Source organism: Mastigoproctus giganteus, chromosome 4, assembly GCF_048544385.1.
Source record: "Mastigoproctus giganteus isolate SK-2022 chromosome 4, ASM4854438v1, whole genome shotgun sequence".
Lineage (NCBI taxonomy): Eukaryota > Metazoa > Arthropoda > Arachnida > Uropygi > Thelyphonidae > Mastigoproctus > Mastigoproctus giganteus.
This window is the reverse complement of record NC_143578.1, coordinates 108,279,310-108,300,924: the sequence shown is the minus strand read 5'-3', so window position 1 is coordinate 108,300,924 and position 21,615 is coordinate 108,279,310. Positions and strand designations below refer to the sequence as shown.

Genomic DNA, 21,615 nt, shown 5'->3' with positions numbered 1-21,615 from the left:
TGTCTCTCAACAGGCTAACTCATTTCATGTAATTTGTTTAACTAAATTCCTTAGTGTAGTATTTATTTTTTTCTTTTTAGGTTATGCAATGTTTGCTGGATACTTAGCTGTAACAGCTGTTGGGCTTTATATATATCGAATACAAAAAAGCCAACAAAGGTAGGTTTATTTAGCCTGTAATTTTATCAAGTCCATGTGTGTAGCGGGTAAAAAAGTGTTTGAATTGTATTTATGAGAAATAGTTCATGAAAGCACCCAATTAGTATAGAAATTTTTGCAGTCCATAGAGTGGGTATGTTATTGTTAAGTCTTATTTAAATTTCCCTAAACTCTCTTGTTTTACAAGGTGAGGTGAGAACACCTGATTTATTCCACCAGCCCTTTTGCCAAAAACAAATTTTTCTTGTATCTAGTCAGTAGTTATTCCTTTTAAACTCTTAACACTTGCAGTTGTATGAAATCTTATAAATAGGGACACTTTCATCCTACTGACAAAAATTTATCTTGTAAAACATAAGTTACTCCTGTGAGGGGGGGATTGGATCACAGGACACCAGAAAATTCTGGTAGGCACTGCCCATGGACCCAAAAGCAGATGTAATTGCATAGATTCTAAACTTTATATTTGTATTATTCTTAAATTTACTACCAAAAATACCTAAGTAAAAAGATGTCAATCTATTACAGTTATTGTTTTGGAGTTTTTTAGTGCATTAACTAGTTTTGTCATAGTGCACTCCTCATGAAATTTATGGTGTATTGTATTATCAAACAATGCAATGACAAACTTTCAATTTTCAAATTTTTACATAAGACATAAATTACTTGTTATTGTTATGGCGCATTTTAGGGCAAAGGCCTCAAGTTGCGTAGTGAGTTAACATGCTTACAAGTTAGTGCAAATGCATCAGATCTGCTTACAGCTAACTACTAAATTGTTATAAGCTTGGCATCATTATGTATGTATTGTGAATACCTTCCCAATGAGTTGCTACGTTATTGCACTACCTCGAATAAGTAACTCTTCACCATAGGAGAAGACTATTGTTACTTATTCTCAGCGGATGCCACCACCCAGATGACACTGTTTCGAAGCTGATTGGCTTCTCTTCAGTGGATGGGCACTAACTTGTAAGCATGTTAACTCACTACGCAACTCGCTGCGTAGTAGGTTAACTCAGACAAAAAGCAAAGAATTGTGTATCCCGGTATTTCTCAGCCTGTGTGCCGTGAGTATGCTTCAGGTGTGCTGTGGAAAATGCAAATAAAAAAAAATTAAAAAATCCAAGTATTATAATAAAAATGAATTCAAATAAAAAATTCGTTTATTAATGCTGCACCGATCCCAGCCCCTTCCAGCAGTCAATGTGATGTCACATTTTGATTCCTAGTAGTAGATCTGTTCACCTTTATTCAGCTATTCTTATCATCTGGGAAACTCTCCCAGGTACCCTGCAGTTGTATAAGTGCAACTTGTAAGCAGCATGGTAAGAAATTTCCTGTGTTTTAAAAGTACTTTTTTTTGTGTTTTTATATCTCTAAAAGTCATATTCAGATAATTCATATAGAACAAGTATTTTCAATTAACTGTATTAGTACATTCTAGAAGTAAATTTAATTTTTTTAGAAATTATTAGCGATGGATAAATTTTTAGTGAAAGGAAATCAGAAGAGACAAATTGATAACAACGAGCTTGGAGCAAATGACAAAAACGAATAAACATCAAAAAAGAAAACACGTTGTCGTAAACATGTGATGACTATTTGGCAATAGGATTTTCATATACTGGTACCCAAGATTGTCCTCTACCTTTATGTGTGGTATGTGGTTTAAAATTGTTGAATGAATCAATGTTGCCGAGTAAATTGCAGTGTCATTTTTCTACGAAATGCAAGAATTTATCGTCCACAACTATGGAATATTTTAAAAAACTGCAGGCCTCTACTAGAAAACAAGGTACAGAATGTTATAGTATGGCTAAAATATCTGATAAAATATAAGAAGCCAACTATTTAGTTAACTGAACTGGTGGCAAAAAAAAAAAAAAAAAAAAGATATCTCACCTGATTGCAGAAAGTCTGATTTACCAGCATGTCGAGTTATTAGCATTAGTAGAGGCATTTGATGCAAGAAAGCAAGCTTATGCAGCATCAGCCAAAAAAAAAAATAAATAAATAAATAAATTAAAAATAACGACTTCCACTTCACCCCTCTGTTTGTTTGAAATACCTGTCCAGTTGAGCCTTAAACTTATTTAGGCTATCAACATCCATGACAAGGGATGGAAGTCTATTCCACCAACCAAGCACCCTCTGGCTAAAGGCAAATTTCCTCACGTCTATCCTACATCTGTCTTTTCTCAATTTGAATTTATGCCCTCTCAGGTGATTATTCTGAGCAAGAGGAAGAATCCCATCAGCATTGAGCATGCTCAAACCATTCAAGGCTTTATACACCTCTATCAGATCACCTCGCCGGTGCCTAGTCTACAGACACTGTAATTTGCAAAACTTAAGCCTTTCTTTGTAAGAGCACCCCTTTGTTCCATTCACTAATCTTGTTGCCCTTCTCTGTACTCGTTCCAGCATCTCTACATCCTTCTTGAAATGAGGCCTCCAGACCTGTATACAGTACTCTAGGTGTGGTCTGACCATTGCCTTATACAAGGGAATAATCACCTCCTTATCCCTGCTAGAAAAATTCCTATATATCATCGACAATACATCATGACCTACTCCTGCAGCCCGTCTGCACTGCTCAGAAAACTTCATATCTGCCTGCACAACCACCCCCAGGTCCCTTTCATTCTCCACCACTGCCAGTGTAGTACCACAGAATTGATACGTTGCTCTGGGGTTGCTGTTTCCCATATGTCATGTGACCTTTCCAGATCCTGTTGCAGTAGCATAGTGTCAGTAGTGTCCTTGACAACCCTGCCAACCTTCGTATTGTCTGCAAACTTGGACATTAAGCTTGATATACCATCATCAATATCATTTATAAATACAGAAAACAATAATGGACCCAATACTGAACCCTGAGGGACTCCACTAATAACATTAGTCCACGATGAGCAGTGTCCATTGATTACCACTCTGTCTTCTCCTCCTCAACCACCCCTTTATCCATAGCAGCAATTTGCCTCCAATGCCACACTGCTCCAATTTGTGCAGCAGTCTTCCATGTGCAACAGTATCAAAAGCCTTTCTAAGATCCAAGTATATAATATCAAAGTTATTCCCTGCATCCAGTTCTTTTGTGACTGCATCATAGTATCCAATCATATTGGTCAGGCAAGACTTCCCCTTAACAAAAGACATCCCTTGCTGTGTCTGAACTATAACTGAAGTCTTGTCTAGATGATCCTGCAGTGCTTCTTTAACCAGTGTCTCCATTAATTTACCTGGAACAGAAGTTAAACTAACAGGTCTATAATTACTTGTGTCGCCCTTTGATCCTCCTTTGTGAATTGTGGTCACATTTGCACATCTCCAGTCCCTGGGTACTTCCCCTGAGTCCAAGGAAGCTCTCATAATTATGGCTAAGGGTTTGCTTACTTCCTTTGCTGCCTCCTTTAATATAGCTGGATAGATCCCATCCACCCCAGGTGCCTTTCTTGTATTTATCTTCAACAATTTCTCCTCCACTTTTCTCTCAGTTATTACAAGATTCTCTAGCTTACTGCCAGAGTTGAATACACCTCTGGCATTCCCCTCGCTGAATAACTCCTCATGTGTGAATGTCGATGCAAAATATTCATTCAGTTTGTTAGCTATCTGAACAGGATCATCAACAGTTGACCCATCGATATCAAGTGGACCAATCTGATTCATCCCCTTCCTTCTAGAGTTTACATAAGTAAAGAACTCTTTGCTGTTTTCCTTTGCATCCCTTGCCAAAGATTTCTCGTAATCTGCCTTCGCCTGCCTAACCTCCTTTGTAACTTGGTTACAGATCAATTTGTGTCTATCATAGGCTTCTGTGTTACGTGTTAATTTGTATGTATCCCATGCATTTTTCTTCTCTGCCATATGTCTCTTTAGTTCATTAGTTTTATTATCATGAAAAGTATTTTGGGAGAGGAAACCAGGCACCTCCGTAGCCAGGTGGGCAAGAGCAGCAGTGCATCGCACACGCTTCTTGATTAGACTGGGGTTCAAATACGGAGGATGCGGAAAGGTCAGGGAATGACCACCGCATATCCCCGAAGCAATATGGCCTTAGTTGCTAATGCTCCTAAAAACCAAATAATAAACAAAACAAACAAGAGGAAGCTGAAAAAAAAAAAAAAAAAAAATGACAGTACCACTTTCGAACAGCACAATTAGCAGGTGAATAAAAGAAATGTCTGATGATAGCAAAAGAACAAGTTATTCAACATATTAATAATTTTGGGCGACTGTTTGCATTGCAAGTAGATAATTCTACAGATATTAGTGGGAAAGCCCAATGGAAGTTGTGTGTTGGCATTTGTACCTATAGTGCTCCCGCGATGACCAAATCACTAAAAGGATTTTTAAACTTAGTAAAACGACACAATTCAAATATTATTACAACAACACTGTTTTAGACACAGAGAAACTCTAGTGGCAGTAGTGAAGACAGTCGTACCCGATTTAAAACTTGTACTTGATCAAGTGGTTAAAACCGTCAATTATATCAACTCTGGACCACAAAAAATATGTATTTTTGGAAAATTATGCAAGGAACATTTCTCTTTAATGATGCATACTGAAGTTCAGTGGCTATCAAAAGGAAATGCAGTTATGCGTATGGATGAGTTGCATGAGGAAACGCTCATTTTTTTCACTGGAGCTATCAGAATTTTGTGAATATTTAAGTGACAAAATTTAGTGCTGTAAACTAGCTTTTCTAGCAGATTTATTCACACAGCTTACAGTATGCAAGGGAAAATCTACTCACTTCTACTGAAAAGTTGTTCGCCTTTAAAAAAAAGTTGAGTATATGGGGGTGAAAAAAAAAAAAAAAATTTAGAAATGTTTCCCTTGACTGTCAAAATGAATTATACTAAAATAATTAATGTAATAAGTGAAACATTAGAGCTGTTAAAGACAAATTGAGCATTACTTCCCATCCCTTGATACCAAAAAATATTTGTGGATAAGAGACCTATTTGCAGCAAGACACCTTAGACGTTAGAACTTCGGAATCTGCAAGAGGAAAAAGAATTGGCTGAGATCCGTAGTGACCAGTCGCTGGAAATTCACTTTAATAACAATGATATTAGCAAATTTTGAATCAAAATGAATATCCATGAATTTCCAAAAATGGCAGAAATTTATTGTCATTTTCCACTTCCTACTTGTGTGAAACAGGGTTTTCTGTTTTTAAACGAGATTAAACAAAAAAAAAAAAAAAAGAGCGAGACTAAAATCAGTAAGCTAAGAGTAAGCCTATTCATAATAAATCCTCTTATTAAAAAACTGCTTCACATCAAACCCAACTGTCTCACTGAATAAAATGTTATAATTCTATATTTATTTGTTTTTATTTAATTATGTTAATTTTTTACATATTTTCTTTTAAATTTCATTCAATTCATGTATGTTCAGAAAAGAACATTAAAACAAATAAATGTATTATTAAATATACCCAACCAAAATAACTTCCAGTTTGTGAATATATATATTAGTAAATTAATAAGAGGAGTTTACCTCAATATAGTACGTAGAACACTTCCGTATGATACCCTCCAGAAATTAAAACGGAAAAAACGAAAAAATCGACAACTTACCGGTACATTAAAGTAAAATATAAATAATTAAATAATCAATTTAACACAATTCAAAATCAATTTAAAACAATTAAAATTCAAATTAAAAGAATCTAACGAAAATATTCAAAACGATTTTTGACAAATCGTTTTAGACTGGAAACATCCATCCGGGATGCTTTCCTAAAACGCGAACACTTGGTGTCGGTGTTCTTTGACATGGAGAAAGCGTATGACACAACTCGGAGATTTGGCATCTTAAAAGATCTGCATAGCCTTGGCCTTAGGGGGCAACTCCCCATTTTTATTAAAAACTTTTTAGCCAATCGATCTTTCCAAGTTCGTGTGGGATCCTCACGCTCTCGTTTCTTCAGCCAAGAGGAGGGAGTACCACAAGGATCAGTATTAAGTGTCACGCTTTTTGCCATCAAAGTAAATTCCATCACAGAACAACTTCCTCCAACTGTAAACAGTGCCCTCTATGTTGATGACTTTAGCATATTTTGTCAGTCATGCAACATGAGGGTTATTGAAAGACAACTGCAGAAAGCTATTGATCGCCTCAACTCCTGGGCTCTTGCTAATGGCTTCAGGTTCTCGCCGGAGAAGACCGTTTGCGTACACTTTTGTCGTAAGCGTAATCTTCATCCTGAACCTGAATTAAAGCTCGGACAAAATGCAATTCCAGTAGCAGCGGACACAAAATTCTTGGGACTCGTATTCGATAAAAAGCTGACCGTTCTGGAACATATCCGTCAACTCCGCACAAAGTGCACAAGAGGGCTGAATATTCTGCGCTCTCTTTCCTCAACATCTTGGGGTGTGGATCGATGCACCCTACTACGCATCTATCGTACACTTGTACGATCCAGACTAGATTACGGGTCCCTGGTATACAATTCGGCTAGAGAGTGTACTTCGATGGCTGGATCCTGTCCATCATCAGGCTCTCCGTATCGCTATTGGAGCATTTCGAACATCTCCTGTCCAGAGCTTATACGTCGAAGCAAACGAACCACCGTTATCACTTCGACGTAAGCAGTTGTCTCTAAAGTACGCCTTAAAACTGAAATCCCTGCCAGACCATCCTACGTGGCCATTCATTTTTGAGCCACGATGGGAAAATTTGTACAACACCCGTAAGACTGCCAATCGTCCTTTTGGCATTCGTCTCCAAGAGCTACTCAAAGAACTTAATATTAAGGTAGACAAGGTTGCCCAAACACCAAAGCAACCCCTTCCATCCTGGCATGCTCATGTTCCAACATGTGACTTGTCCCTTAGAAATTGGGGAAAGTCAGACACTCCATCGTCTGTCTACCTGCAGCTTTATTCAGCACACCGAGCTGAACATTCTGACTTCACGCCAGTTTACAAAGACGGCTCGAAGTCGGAATCATATGTGGGATCTGCTGCTGTCTTTACAGACAGCACTACATTTTATATTCCGGTTCATTTTATATTCTGATTCCTCAGCGTGTTACAGGCTTTAATATCTGTGAGATATAATCCTCATCCAGTTCTGTCTAGTATTCAGCAGAAGATTCACTTCCTCCTTGGACGTGAATATGATATCCACTTCTGCTGGATTCCCAGCCACATTGGGATTAAGGGAAATGATTTGGCTGACACTGCAGCCAAATCAGCAATTCCCAATAATAACCGCTGCCTGTCAGTCCCCTATACAGACTACAGGCAAATGATACACCAAAACATACACTCCCAATGGCAGGACTCGTGGAATAGACAGACTGCAAATAAATTATATCATATAAAGCCTGTAATTGAACCGTGGCAGTCTAGTCTGTGCAGGAATTGTAAGGAGGAAGTTGTTCTTGCCCGGACCTGCATAGGACACAGTCATTTAACTCATTCGTTTTTGCTGAGGGCTGATGACCCTCCTATGTGTGTGTCCTGTGGCACAATTTTAACAATTAGACACCTTTTAATTGACTGTCCAGATTTTAGCAATATCCGTTTTACTGCTTTTAACCATCTGACTGAGCCGTATACACTCAGTCAGATTTTATCTGACAATGACAATGTGTCTGCTGTTTTTAGCTTTTTTAAATCAATAAAGGTTTTTACTCGTATTTAAAATTTTTACGTTATTGTTATTTCTTTTATTATATATCTGGACATGGTGGCCTAACTACTTAGGTCACTGAGAGAATAAATTTTTATATATTACCTGGTCTTGCCGCATTATAGCCTTAGATGCTAATGCGCCAATAAAACCTAAATCAACCAACCAGCCACTGAATTCAAAAGAATTTCAGCATTCTCATGCCCAGATCACAAGAGTGTGAGCAACTGCAGTGTCGTGGTCCACCATGAGTGGGCCCCAGTTTTCCTGATTAGTAAGCCTATTCCTACCAGAAGAGATAAGGATTTGCACATGGCTCCACTATTTGGATTCTAATATATGACCCCATGACTCCATTGATGCCAAGTGGTGCAAGCCAAATGCACAGAATTCTAGCTAAGCCAGCTCATAAAGTAGTCAGTTCTGCTATAACACGCATTTTCACAATTCAAATTTGCTCCAACGCGACTGCTATATTAGGGCACAACGTGAGTATAATAACGTTATTTACGTTGGCTCATGCGTGATTTCATCTGCGAGTAATACCAGGTGAATGCAAAATCCGCACCAACTGAACGTAACGACCTGATATGCCTTCATCAGTGATATTGATGAAGATATATCAGGCTTAATGTCAAAGTTTGCAGATAATGCAAAGGCTGGTAGGGTTGTTAATGACAGTAATGGCAGTGTGCTACTGGAACAGCATCTAGAAAATGTGGGCAGATGGGCTGAGAAGTGGCAACTGGAGTTTAATATTGACAATTGTAAAGTACTGCATATGGGTAGAAGTAACCCCAGAGGAATGTACCAACTGTGTGGTAAAAAATGACATGGGCATGATTGCGCAGTCAGATATGAAGTTTTCTGTACAATGCAGATAGGCTGCCAGAACAGGTCATGGGGTATTGCCAATGATATACAGGAATTTTGCTAGCAGGGAAAAGGAGGTGATTATCCCTTTGTATAAGGCAATGGTCAGGCCACGCCTTGAGTACTGCATACAAGTCTGGAGGCCTCATTTTAGGAAGGATGTAGAGTTGCTTGAGCATGTACAGAGAAGGGCAGCAAGATTGGTGAGGGGAACGAAGGGATCCTCTTGCCAAGAAAGGCTTAAGCTCAGAAAATTGCAGCGAATGGACACTAAGCACCTGCGAGGTGATCTGATTGAGGTGTATAAGGCCTTGAATGGGTTGAGCACACTGAATTCTGATGGGATTCTTCCACTTGCTCAGATTACAAACCTGAAGGGGGCACAAATTCAAATTGAGGAAAGACAGGTGTAGAATAGATGTGCGGAAGTTTGCCTTCAGCCAGCGGGTGGTTAATTGTTGGAACAAACTTTCATCTTGTTGTGAAAGTTGATAGCTTAAATAAATTCAAGGAATTGGACACTTTTAGAGGGAATGGTTGTGCGAAACTGGTTTTTTTTTTTTTTTTTTTTTTTTGTCTGATGCTAAATAAGCTCATACACTTGCTTTCTTGCATCACATGCCTCTACTACTACCACTGCTACCTGCACAGCAATACATACAAGTTTATGAAGCTTAGAAAATGTCAAATGTGTGAGAGCTATATTTCCCATTTACTGTAGTTGTATTGGTCAGAGACACACTGTTGTCATTAGCATTAGTAGAGGCATATGATGCAAGAAAGCAAGCTTATGCAGCATGAGCCAAAAAAAAAAAAAAACACACTCCCATTTCACCCCTCCGTTTGTTCCAAATACCTGTCCAGCTCAGCCTTAAATTTATTTAAGGCTGAGCTGGACAGGCTGGACAAAAGATGGAAGTCTGTTCCACCAATCAACTACCTGCTGGCTAAAGGCAAACTTCCGCACATCTATCCTACAACTGTCTTTCCTCAATTTGAATTTATGCCCTCTAAGGCGATTATTATGAGCAAGAGGAAGAATCCATCAGCATTGAGCATGTTCAATCAGACACTAATCTGCAAAACTCAAGCCTTTCTTTGTGAGAGCAACCCTTCATTCCTTTCACTAATCTTGTTGTCCTTCTCTGTATTCGTTCCAACAGCTCTACATCCTTCTTAAAATGAAGCTTCCAGACCTGTATACAGTACTCAAGGTGTGGCCTGACCATTGCCTTATACTAGAGGATAATCACCTCCTTATCCCTGTTAGAAAAATTCCTGTATATCATTGACAAGACACCACGAGCTACTCTTGCCGCCAGTCTGCACTGCTCAGAAAACTTCATATCTGTCTGCACAGTTACCCCCAGGTCGTTTTCATTCTCTAACACTGTTAGTGTAGTACCATAGAGTTGATACGTTACTCTGGGGTTACTGCTTCCCATATGTAGTACTTTACATTTGTCAATGTTAAACTTCATTTGCCGCCCCTGAGCCCATCTGCTCAACTTTTCTAGATCCTGTTGCAGCAGCAGCATCTGTCATTAGTGTCCTTTACAATCCTGCCATCCAAAATTTATTCTTCTCTTGACTTTGAGCCATTTATCCTTATTACAGTTAATGACTTCTCCCAGATAAGTAGAATCTGTATCTACTTAACTGGGACAAGTCACAGATAAGTAGAATCTGTATTTTCAATTACTGCTCCTTTAATGATTATATCCCTTTCTGTGGCATTCTTGTTCTTCATTATTTTTGTTTTAGCCATATTCATCTTTAGTCCGGAATTCTTACTAAATCTGCATAACTGATTAAGATTTTTCTCTAATTCTTTGAGATTGTGGCTTATGATCATAATGGTTTAGGTACTCCCCAGCCTTAAAAGGTCGGTTAAGTCCTTTCTGCAACAACTCCAATCTTCTGAATACTTTTTCAGGGGCAGCAGGTAACAACTTCAGAGATATTGTGTGATTTCTTGGGATTTTGTCACTGATATACAGAAATTTTCAGTAGGAATTATTCCATTGTATAAGGCAGTAGTTCAGCCACATCTTGAGTATGGCATAGTGTGGAAGCCTGAGTTTAGAAAGGTTGTTGATCTCTTGAAATCGGTGGAGAGCCAAAGAGTAATCTAAACAAGAAAGGGTTCAGGTCTGCAAATTACAGCATCTGGAAATTAGGCACCTTCAAGGACATCTATCTGATAGAGATGTTTAAGGCTTTGAATGAATTGAGTAAGATAGACGTTGCTTAGCATTGTTGCTCCTGCTCAGACAATACTCAAGGGGGAATAAATTTAATTGAGAAAGGATGGTTGTTGGATAAATGTGCAGATTTGCATTCAGCCACCTGTTAGATTGTTCAAACAAACTGCCATCTGAAAGAGATTAGTAGTTTTAAATAAATTTAAGCACTAGGCAAATTAGACTGGTTAGCAAAAAAAAAAAAAAAATTTTGCTCCATGTTAAAATTCAGCATGAGTTGGGTAGATTTTTATGTTGCCGAATATCTGATAACAAAACACTTATTTTGTTGTGGTTTTTTTTTTTTTTTTTCGTTTGTTTTCTTTTTGCCTTTTATAATTGTCCATTGGTGTCTCCCATGCAAGATTCCAACAGTAGTCTTCCAACATATTTGGATTCCATTTTCCAGTTTGAGAAATATCTCGGCAAAACCTCTCACAGTGTTCATCGGAGACCTCTCCCAAATTTGGCCCCGAGTGCCAAGCGATATTAGTGACCACAGCGCCTTTCCAGAGTGATTATCTAGTACGCTTAATTGTAAATACGTTTCTCCTGAGTTTCGAAAGTCCAATAACTCCTGAATATTATAATTAAATAGATATATTCAAATACTATAACCTAGAAAGGAAAGCCACCTTTCTTTAATCCCTCTTTTTATTTTTAGTTATTACTAACCCTTTTCTTCGCTTGGGTCACTAGGCGGCACTGCTCTTGCCTCCACGTGGCGGGGCTGGTAACCTGGGAGAAAAAGACAATCTCCCGGGGCCAAAAAGAGCATATCATGAGTAAATCAAACTCAGACTTATCTGGGCTGCCAGACGCAACCCAGATATCAAAAAAGAAAGACAGTTCCACAGCAGGAACGGCAAAGCGCCAAAAAACTGAGCCAGAGACATATCCAATTCCAACCTATCTAATCATCCATTCAACTGGTGAGAATGCAGTTGGCAAACTCTCTCCCTTTAGAATTCAAAAGGAATTGGAAAGTAAAGCAGGATCTCCGAAATCCGTAAAAAGACTCAGATCAGGAGATATTCTCATTGAGACATCTAATACCAAACATTCTGAGCGACTTCTGAAAATAAATTTCTTTGCAGGTCTCCCAGTAACTGTAACACCCCACAGATCACTAAACACCTCTAAAGGAGTGATCTCAAACTGGGACTTACTAGATGTAACTGAAGAAGAAATGCTAGAAGAACTGAAAGAACAAGGAGTTATTCATGTCAAGAGAATCTCCACGAGAAAAGATGGTAATCTGATCCCTACCCGCAATCTGATCTTGACCTTTAACACACCGAATCGTCCATCATCCATTAAGGCCGGATATCTGGTATGTAATGTCAGACCATATGTCCCAAACCCGCTACGGTGTTTCCGATGCCAGAAGTATGGACATTCCCAAACAGCTTGCCGGGGAACCCCTACTTGCGCAAAGTGTGGTTCAATCGAACACGATTGCGAAAACTGTAATGCTCCTCAATCAGTATGTCCAAATTGCAAAAAAGATCATCCCGCTTATGCCAGAATATGCAAGCGCTGGAAAAGTGAGAAACTTATCCAGAAATATAAAACTGAGCTTAATGTTTCTTACCAAGAAGCAAAAAGAATCATCTCACCACCAATTCATGCAGACAGACCTACGTATGCCCAAGCCACCAAAAAATTCCAATCAACCGGATCGCAAACTGAAATAACAGTACCTCCAAAACAGTCTTTCTCAAATTACGTAAAATCTTTGTACAGTGCAACTCAAACCCAAGCAGTCAATACACCAATTACCATACCACAAGAAAACATACACACTCCGGATGAAGGATTTAAAGAAAAACATATCCTAACTTCTAGTCACCAACAACAAATGGACACTAAAGAAAAATCAGCAGATGACCCTGTTCTTCAAATCTTTGTTGAAGAAGATATGGACACCGAAAGGCCTTCCTTCCCAAAAAAAGATAAAAACAAAAGTGAAAAACAGAAAACCTCAACAACCCGAAAACGCTCACAAAGTCCAATAAGAGATAAACAATGAACAGAATAATACAATGGAACTGTCGTGGATTCCGCGCCAATATCGATGACCTATACGATCTTTCCTGTAAATACTCACCAATATGTATCTGCCTTCAAGAAACTTATTTAAAACCCCAAAATACACCAAAACTGTCTCATTATAACATTATTAGAAAAGACAGAACCAATCAGAATATCGCACATGGTGGCATAGCTATTTTAACGAACCCACATATTCCTACCAAACAGGTCTCACTGAACTCTCCCCTCGAGGCAATAGCAGTCCGTATAGCTGCTGACATCCATATGACAATCTGCTCCTTATACATTCCACCAAGCTATACCTTCCAGCAAAATGATCTCAACAATCTTATAGCTCAACTCCCAACACCTTTCCTCATTCTGGGAGACTTAAATGGTCATCACACTCTTTGGGGTAACAACAACATCGACCAAAGAGGAAAACTAATTGAACAGTGTCTAGACAATAACAACCTCCTTCTTCTAAATGACGGTTCACCTACATATGTTCACCTTCCTTCAGGAACAAGCACTGCAATAGATTTGTCTATCTGTTCTGCAACCTTATATCCTATTCTAAAGTGGACGGTAAACAACGATCCGCTACATAGCGATCATTTCCCCATAATAATTGAATTACTTAATAAGCCCCCTCATCATCCTACTAAAATTCCGCATTGGCTTACTGATAAAGCAGATTGGCAGTCCTATAAAAAATTAACCAAGCTTGATCCCGAAATAATCCAAAATTCCACAACTGACGAAGCAGTTGACTATGTCACCAAAATGATATTACATGCAGCAGAACAAACCGTACCGAAATCCTCATCAAAATTACCGATTCATCCAAAAACCTGGTGGAGTGATGAATGCCTTGTGGCTAAAAAAATGCAAAGCAAAGCTTGGAATTCTTTTCGCCGGAGTCCAACTACAACCAATCTCATTCAATATAAGCGTGCTAGAGCAAGAGCGAGATATGTTAGACGCTGCAATAAAAAGGCTGCTTGGATCCGCTTCACTTCGACTATTAATCAAGCATTGCCTACACATAAAATTTGGAAAGCAATCAGAAAAATGAGTGGCAAATGTAAACCGATACCCCTACCCATCATGGAATGGAGAGGGCAGAATGTAAATGATCCTGCTGGAATTGCCAATATACTAGGTGAAACCTTTGCAAAAACATCAGCAATAGAAAGTTATACACCGACCTTCAGAAGATTAAAAACAAGTTTAGAAAAACAAAAGTTAAACTTCTCTTCAAAAGGAGATGAACAATACAATTTACCTTTTACCATTCACAAATTACATAGAGCTTTGTCAACATCTAGACGCAGTGCTGTAGGACCAGATAACATTCACTATTCCATGATTCAGGAACTAAGTACCGAATCATTACAGTTACTTCTTCATCTATTCAACAGACTCTTCCTGGAAGATAAATTTCCTAATCAATGGCATCACGCTACGGTCCTTGCCTTCCCTAAACCAGGTAAAGACCCTACAAATCCCACTCATTATAGACCAATCGCCTTGACCAGTTGCATTTGCAAAATTCTCGAAAAGATGGTGAACCGCTGACTGATCTGTTACCTTGAAAATCTCAATCTGCTACATTCTGCACAATACGGTGTCCGACAAAACAGATCTACACTAGATATACTAGTCAGACTAGAGAATTCCATCCGTAATGCATTCCTCAGATCGGAACACCATGTGTTAGTCTGCTTTGACATCAGTAAGGCCTATGATTCCACGTGGAAGTATGGAATACTCCGTGAATTACATCGTCATGGACTGCGGGGTCACCTCCCGATTTTCATACAGAATTTCCTATGCAAGCGTACATTCTAGGTTCGATTCAAAACCTCACTGTCCCAAGTATTTTCCCAAGAAGAAGGAGTTCCTCAAGGCTCTGTACTCAGTGCTTCACTTTTTATAATTGCAATAAACTCCATTGCCGGACAAATTCCAGACACTGTTGATAAAGCACTGTTTGTAGACGATCTTAGTATTTGGTGTCATGCTAAAAATATGAATACTATTGAGAGACAGTTGCAAGTGGCAATAAATAAGATCTGTTCATGGGCTCAGACTAATGGATTTCAACTTTGTCCAGAAAAAACATTTTGCATCCATTTTTGCCGCCAACGCAAACTCCATCCCAATCCGGAGCTACAACTGAATCGCCAACAAATAACAGTTCATCCCAGCATACGGTTCTTAGGAATCACTTTAGACCATAAACTCACTTTCGTTGAGCACATCAAAAGACTAAGAACATCATGTCAACAAAAACTAAATATCATCCGGGTTCTCTCTGCAACCAATTGGGGAGCTGATCGCCTTACTTTATTACGGTTATATAGAGCATTAATAAGATCGAAACTTGACTACGGAGCACCAGTCTATAGTTCAGCAAGATCTAGTGCCCTTCGCTGGCTTGACCCTATCCATCATAGTGGAATACGCATTGCTTTAGGGGCATATCGCACATCTCCAACACATAGCTTATATGCTGAAGCACACGAACCACCTCTCTCAATCAGGTGACAACAACTGATACTACGTTATGCCTATAAAATTAGATCTATGCCAGAACACCCGAACTGGCCTATACTTTTCACATCACAGCACAGTAGGTTATACCAAAACCGCCCTAATGCTAATCGTCCTTTGGGTATGAGAATAAAACACCTCTTAGAAGAACTAAATCTAACCTTAGACAATGTGGCACATAGCCTCCCATCCTCTCTTGCTCCTTGGAATATCATTCCACCCTCATGTGACTTACATCTGCATGAATGGAATAAATCTACTTTGCATAGAGAAAACTTCTCGCAACTATACCATGCAGTAGTGGACCAGTTTCCCAGCTTTTCCCATAGTACATACTGATGGATCAAAGAATGATGTCCACGTTGGAATCACCGCAGTTTTTCCAAACATCACATTAGCTTATCAGTTATCACCTGAGTTCGGTATATTTTCCGCCGAACTAATAGCAATTCAGGTTGCACTGAATCATATCGAGTCCTCTGATATTAACAACAGTATAATTTTCACAGATTCTTTAAGTGCACTTCAAGCACTAAAAAACACCATGAACATCACCCACCCAGTCGTGAAAAGAATAGTCAGCTCTTTACATAGCTTATCAGAACTTGGAAAAAACATACATTTCTGCTGGGTCCCAGGACATATTGGAATTCCTGGAAACGAACTAGCGGACAATGCTGCCAAATCAGCTCACCTACCAACCGAGAAAAAATGGAAAGTGCCTCATCAAGACTATCGACCAATAATCCAGGAAAAATGCATGTGCCAATGGCAGTTATCATGGGAAAATCAACCTAATAATAAACTTCGAAGTATCAAGCCAAACCTTGAGCGATGGCCTTCCAGCTTTAATTCAATCCGACATCAAGAGGTAATATTGGCTCGACTGCGAATAGGGCACACAAATATCACTCATGGTTATCTTTTAAGAGGAGAAATACCCCCTCAATGTCATCACTGTAATACACTGCTCTCAGTGAAACACATTCTGGTCGAATGCACAAAATATACAAGAGAACGCCAGATTCTTTGCACTTCAGCCACAACAAAAGATCTTACACTTACCTCACTTTTAAACAATGAAACAAATGTCTCAAGCATATATAACTTTCTGAAGATTATTAAAGTATATCACCTCCTTTAGTTAGGGAAAAAAAAAAAAATATTTTCTGGTTTCTTTTTCCATTTTCTGTAATTGAGAAGAAATAGCATGCATAATTATCATATGTATGGCGCACTATGGTCATAGTTGCCGATGCGCCCAATAAATCCCGAAACAAACAATCTCCCAAATTTTCAGGAAAAAAGTCTAAATGGAAATGTAGGCAATTAAGCTTTAAAGACATGTTGCATCCCAACTCTCTCTGTATGCTAAAATTAGTCATCCACAATTTCACTATAATTTTGTGATTGCTCATTGCCTAAAAAGTTCTGGCAGATGTTTTTGAATGCCTTCCAAGCTCTTTTTTCTGTAGCATTTATTTTTTTTGTGACTTCCTCACCTCGGAATAGCAATTTGATTTGGGGACCACAAATTCCCTGTTATCTTGGCCTCACTGATTCAAGGAAACTTTTTCCTCAAACAGGAAAAATATATTTTTATCAAACCTAGCTTGATGTGTAATGGAGGTAATGAGATTTTTGATTTATCCACCAATGGAGGATGTGCTACATTTTTCTGGCCTGGTGTAGTTTCTGAACGGTTTGGCCATTTTTTTTACCCTGTAGTGGCAATCCTTCACTCTGCTGTTCCACTTGTATAAAAAGCAGCAGTATCTAGTGTATCTACCATGCATTTCAGTCAGCAAAGCTACCACTTTTAGGTCAGCACAGATATTCCATTTGTATTCTTGATAAGCATATTTTTTGCATACATTTCCATTATGGAGTAAAACTTCTTTTAAACTGATCTTGGGGAAATGCCTCCACTGCTTGGGGATGTGCTCCAGATGTAACTCTTTCATTAATTCCTGGACATTGCTACAATAAGCCAAAGTAGTGGAGAATTAAGAACGACCTATTACTCCATGGATGTACCATCCATGGAGTAATAGGTCGTTATGTTAGATTGCCTCTTCCTATAAAAAGACACCTTGACACCCTTTTTAAGAAGATTGCACTGCTGGAAGTGTGAACCTTGGTTTTGGAGAGGTCTAAATCTCTGACCAAATTGTTCAACTCTGCCTGAGTGATTAGATGTGGCTTTGCAGTATCAAGAGTTGAAAAGTTTGGATCTATACTCCTGGGTTCTGCATCTTCTGGAGGCTCCTTTTCCGATCATGAATCAGAGTCAAGTCCATAAGTTTCTGGTGGTTTTGGCACTGGCATTGTATCATCACGAGGAACAGGCTTTAGAGCAGAAGGTACGTTGGAATACTCTTCTTTATGCTTGGATTTCCCAGAAAAACTACAAATATTGGCCATGCAAAAGTAACAATGTTGTCTCGAGATTCCCACCGTATCAGCAAAGGACATTGACTTATAACTATCTCTAAGCCAGCCTGTTAATGTCCTTGAACATGAGTTACAGGAAATCTTTGGAATCCATAGGCTTTGCTCACAAATTGTAACAGTGGATTCCACTGCAATTTTCATACCTCTTCTCTGGAAATGCAGCAAAAGTTATAAGGCTTATTTTGGCAAGAATGAGACATATTTCGTGTAAGGTTGAGGTGCATGCACATAAGAACACAATTAAGAAATTGTAGATTTTTATTTCTAATTTAAACACATTTTGTGATTTACCTAATGCACACACTTACCGTGTTTGTCAGCTTATAGGACACTGTGGCGTGGAAGATGCACCCTAATTTTGGAACAGTAAATTTAAGAAAAAACTTTTGAAAAAAATTTATTGTTAATACAATGGAAATTTAGAAATCAATAAAAATAAAAGCCAATAAAGAAAGGTATAGGATTATTACTCTTATTTTAGTATTATTCAACTTCAGATTCATTTCTACTTGATCAGATCATCATTATCCTCAACATCATCATAATCATCATCCTCTTCACTAATATCACTGTCACTCTCATACAATAAATGATTTTCAGTGCCATCCACTGCATTACTTATACCACATTTTTTAAAGGACTTGACCACAATTTCAGCCTTAAAATTCTGCCATGGCTTCACCCATTCACACACTTGTGCTATCGATGCACGTTTCATCCTTCCCATAGGCATTGTATCATGGTTCCCCTCTATCATCCATTTATTCCATTGCTCCTGCATGTTATTTTTGAATGGCTTATTGATGCTAACATCTAACAGCTGTAACTGGGAAGTTAAGCCACCTGTAATTACTGCCAATTCTGTGTTCATTTCGACCTGGCTTGTGAACCTTAGGTAGGCCACAAAATTGCAGAAGTTGGCATCCCGTGGCATGTAAAAGTCACCGAGTTGATGTAGAGATTTCCCCAGATTTGAACCATTCGTAGACTAGTTTGTTGGCGTTTGACTCTAGACGTCCTAGGACTTTGATGGGTGGATCAATTAACTGATCCCATACTAATGCATTTGGCGAAGATAAAGAAAGCCAACACGAGAACCACTGGAAACTTTTAGTGGTCAAACGTGTTTCTGGGTACCACAGCTTCTCCCTGCATTCTCAGTAAACAGATGGTGCGTGTTATTGGTAATGGCAGTAGAAGTCGATAACAACGCATCGAGTTTTTTCTCATTATTAAAAGCAGATTATTGGAGTTCATGAGTGTTAATGCCTTCGTGGCTGAAATTTACTTACGGGTACACCCTCCAGACTGCCTCAATCTTAGGTGTTTATCCCCCTTCTCACTGTTTAAACCCAATAGGAAAATGACTTCTACTGCAACTACCGATAGCACGCTCTGTCTGTAGAAATCGTTTTCATATTGTGTTAAAACAGCGGGAAGGGGGGATAAACACCCTAAGACTGAGGCAGTCTGGAGGGTATACTCATAAGTAAATTTCAGCCCACTCATGAACTCCGATAATCTGCTTTTAATAATAAGAAAAAACTAGTCAATACCTCGTTATCGACTTCTACTGCCACTACTGATAACATGCACTGTCTGTTTACCAAGAATGCAGGGAGAAGCTTGCAGTACCAGGAAACGCTTTTGACTGGTAAAAGTTTGCCATGGTTCTCGTTGTTGGCTTTCTTTACCTTAGCCATGCATTTTTACACAGTAGTCCACCAGGATGTTTGGACTAAACTTTACAACCTTGATACATTTTTCATCCATCCCTTCAGTTGTACAAGTATGTGAATTCCATTTGGCAGTTTATCTTTCGGTTAAAGTTTTTCTTTTAAAAATTAACATTGGCAGAAGTATGGTCCCATCAGCACAACAAGTTAAAACTGTAGTGTAGTGTCTTCATGTCCAGCGGTTTTAATTAGTTTTAGATTTTTGCTCTCTCAGATTTACATCCAGTAAAACCTCTCAGGTTTTATTGGATGGCACATCAAAAATCAGTGGAATTTTACCCATATTCCTGATTTGGCTAAGTTTGTAGTTGCTTCGTTTTCTAGCATTGAGGACAAATTTATGGAAATCTAATATTTTCTGTTTGTACTCAGCAGGCATTCTCTGGGCTACTTTAGTTCTTGTGCGTAAACTTAACAGATTTCTTTTCATGAAGCGATAAGACCAAGATTCAGTTCCTTTAAAGTTGTGTACTCCAATATCAGCTGCTCATTTCCATGCTTCTACTATTATCATTTTATTACTCACTGCAGTACCCATGTCTCTAAGTTCCATTATCCAACTACACAAGTTTTCTTCCAAATTTGGCCATTTAGGTGGAATTTTATGAAAGTTGTGCTTTGTTTTATCAGATTCTTGTAATAAAACTTCCTGCTTCCTCCACTGACGAATCATCTTCTCAGTAGGCGGTGGCCTGAAATTTCATTATGCTGTGCTGTTCCATTGTTCTTTGGCATATTGCACTTCTTTTAGCTTAAATCTAATAGTATAATTTTGTCTTCTTGTTGCATCTGCCATTTATTGGAGCTTAATTGTATAACTGGAATTTGCTTGTTACTCCAACAACACCCTGGTAATTACTGAAAAGTGTTCTATATAGAGTTAACGGATAGTTAACATATAGTAGTTAACTATCCATTAACTCTGTTTTGTGCATTTGCTGTATTGCCACTTTCAGTTTCTAAAATGCAGGGCAATTTTTTAAGGTATTTATAAGGAAAATAAAGTTTTTTTTTTTTTTTTATGAGAACCCCAAACACGAGAGGTATTAAACCTATAGTACTTAGTACCGTGCTTGGGTTGGAGGTTGAGAAGACGAAAGAAGATATTTGTTGACATTGTACTTGAACTTCTGTAGATTGTAATTTTCAGGAAATACGTATGAAGGAAGGTTGTTCCAGAAAACGGCAGTTGAATGAATAAATGAGGAAGATGAAAAGTTGGTTCTGTGGGTTTGAAGTTGGACAGTAAATGGATGTTGGCTGGTGGCGGCACGTGTTCGGACTGTTTTGAAAGAGAGAGCGGGAATTATAGAAGCCAATTCAGAAGAACAGTGCCCATGGAAGTAACTGTAGAAGAGGCATGCAGCAGAAACAGTGCGTCTATGAGACAGCGAGTGGAGAGACTCTGTTAGAGATGAATCATTAATTAACCGAACTGCCCTCTTCTGAATGGAATCAAGAAGCCTGAGAGAGGTTTTGGGGGCACCACCCCAGATGTGGGAACAATATTCCATGGCAGGGCGGATTTGCGATTTATACAGAGTGCGCAGCTGTTTGGGAGAAAAGTAACGCCGAGAGCGAAAGAGAAAACCAAGTTTTTTAGATGCAGAGGAAGCAATATTTGTAATGTGCTTGTGCCAAGAGAGATTAGAAGTCAGGGTAATCCCCAAAAGAGATATATCATTTTGCCTAGAAATCGGAGTGTCACTAAAGATAAGCATAGGAGCAGAAGAATCCTTTTTGCGAGATATAAGACAAGATTGAGTTTTAGAAGGGTTGAAATCAACTAAGTTGTCTTTGCCCCACTGGAGAATTACCTGAAGATCGGCATTTAAGGAATTGGCAGCAGATTTTCGAGAACTTAAAGCTGATTGAGCTGGACAAGGTTTCTCAAA

General features: G+C 38.7%; 1 protein-coding gene across 1 annotated transcript in view; it reads left to right on the top strand.

Annotated features, from left to right (window-relative positions):
* Positions 1-21,615, top strand: part of ND-B16.6 (NADH dehydrogenase (ubiquinone) B16.6 subunit) — a 70,680-nt gene that overhangs the window by 17,870 nt on the left and 31,195 nt on the right. The window contains exon 2 of the mRNA XM_090371728.1: positions 81-159. Within this exon, the coding sequence (XP_090227854.1) occupies positions 81-159 (79 nt within the window). The remainder of the gene's footprint in view (positions 1-80; positions 160-21,615) is intronic.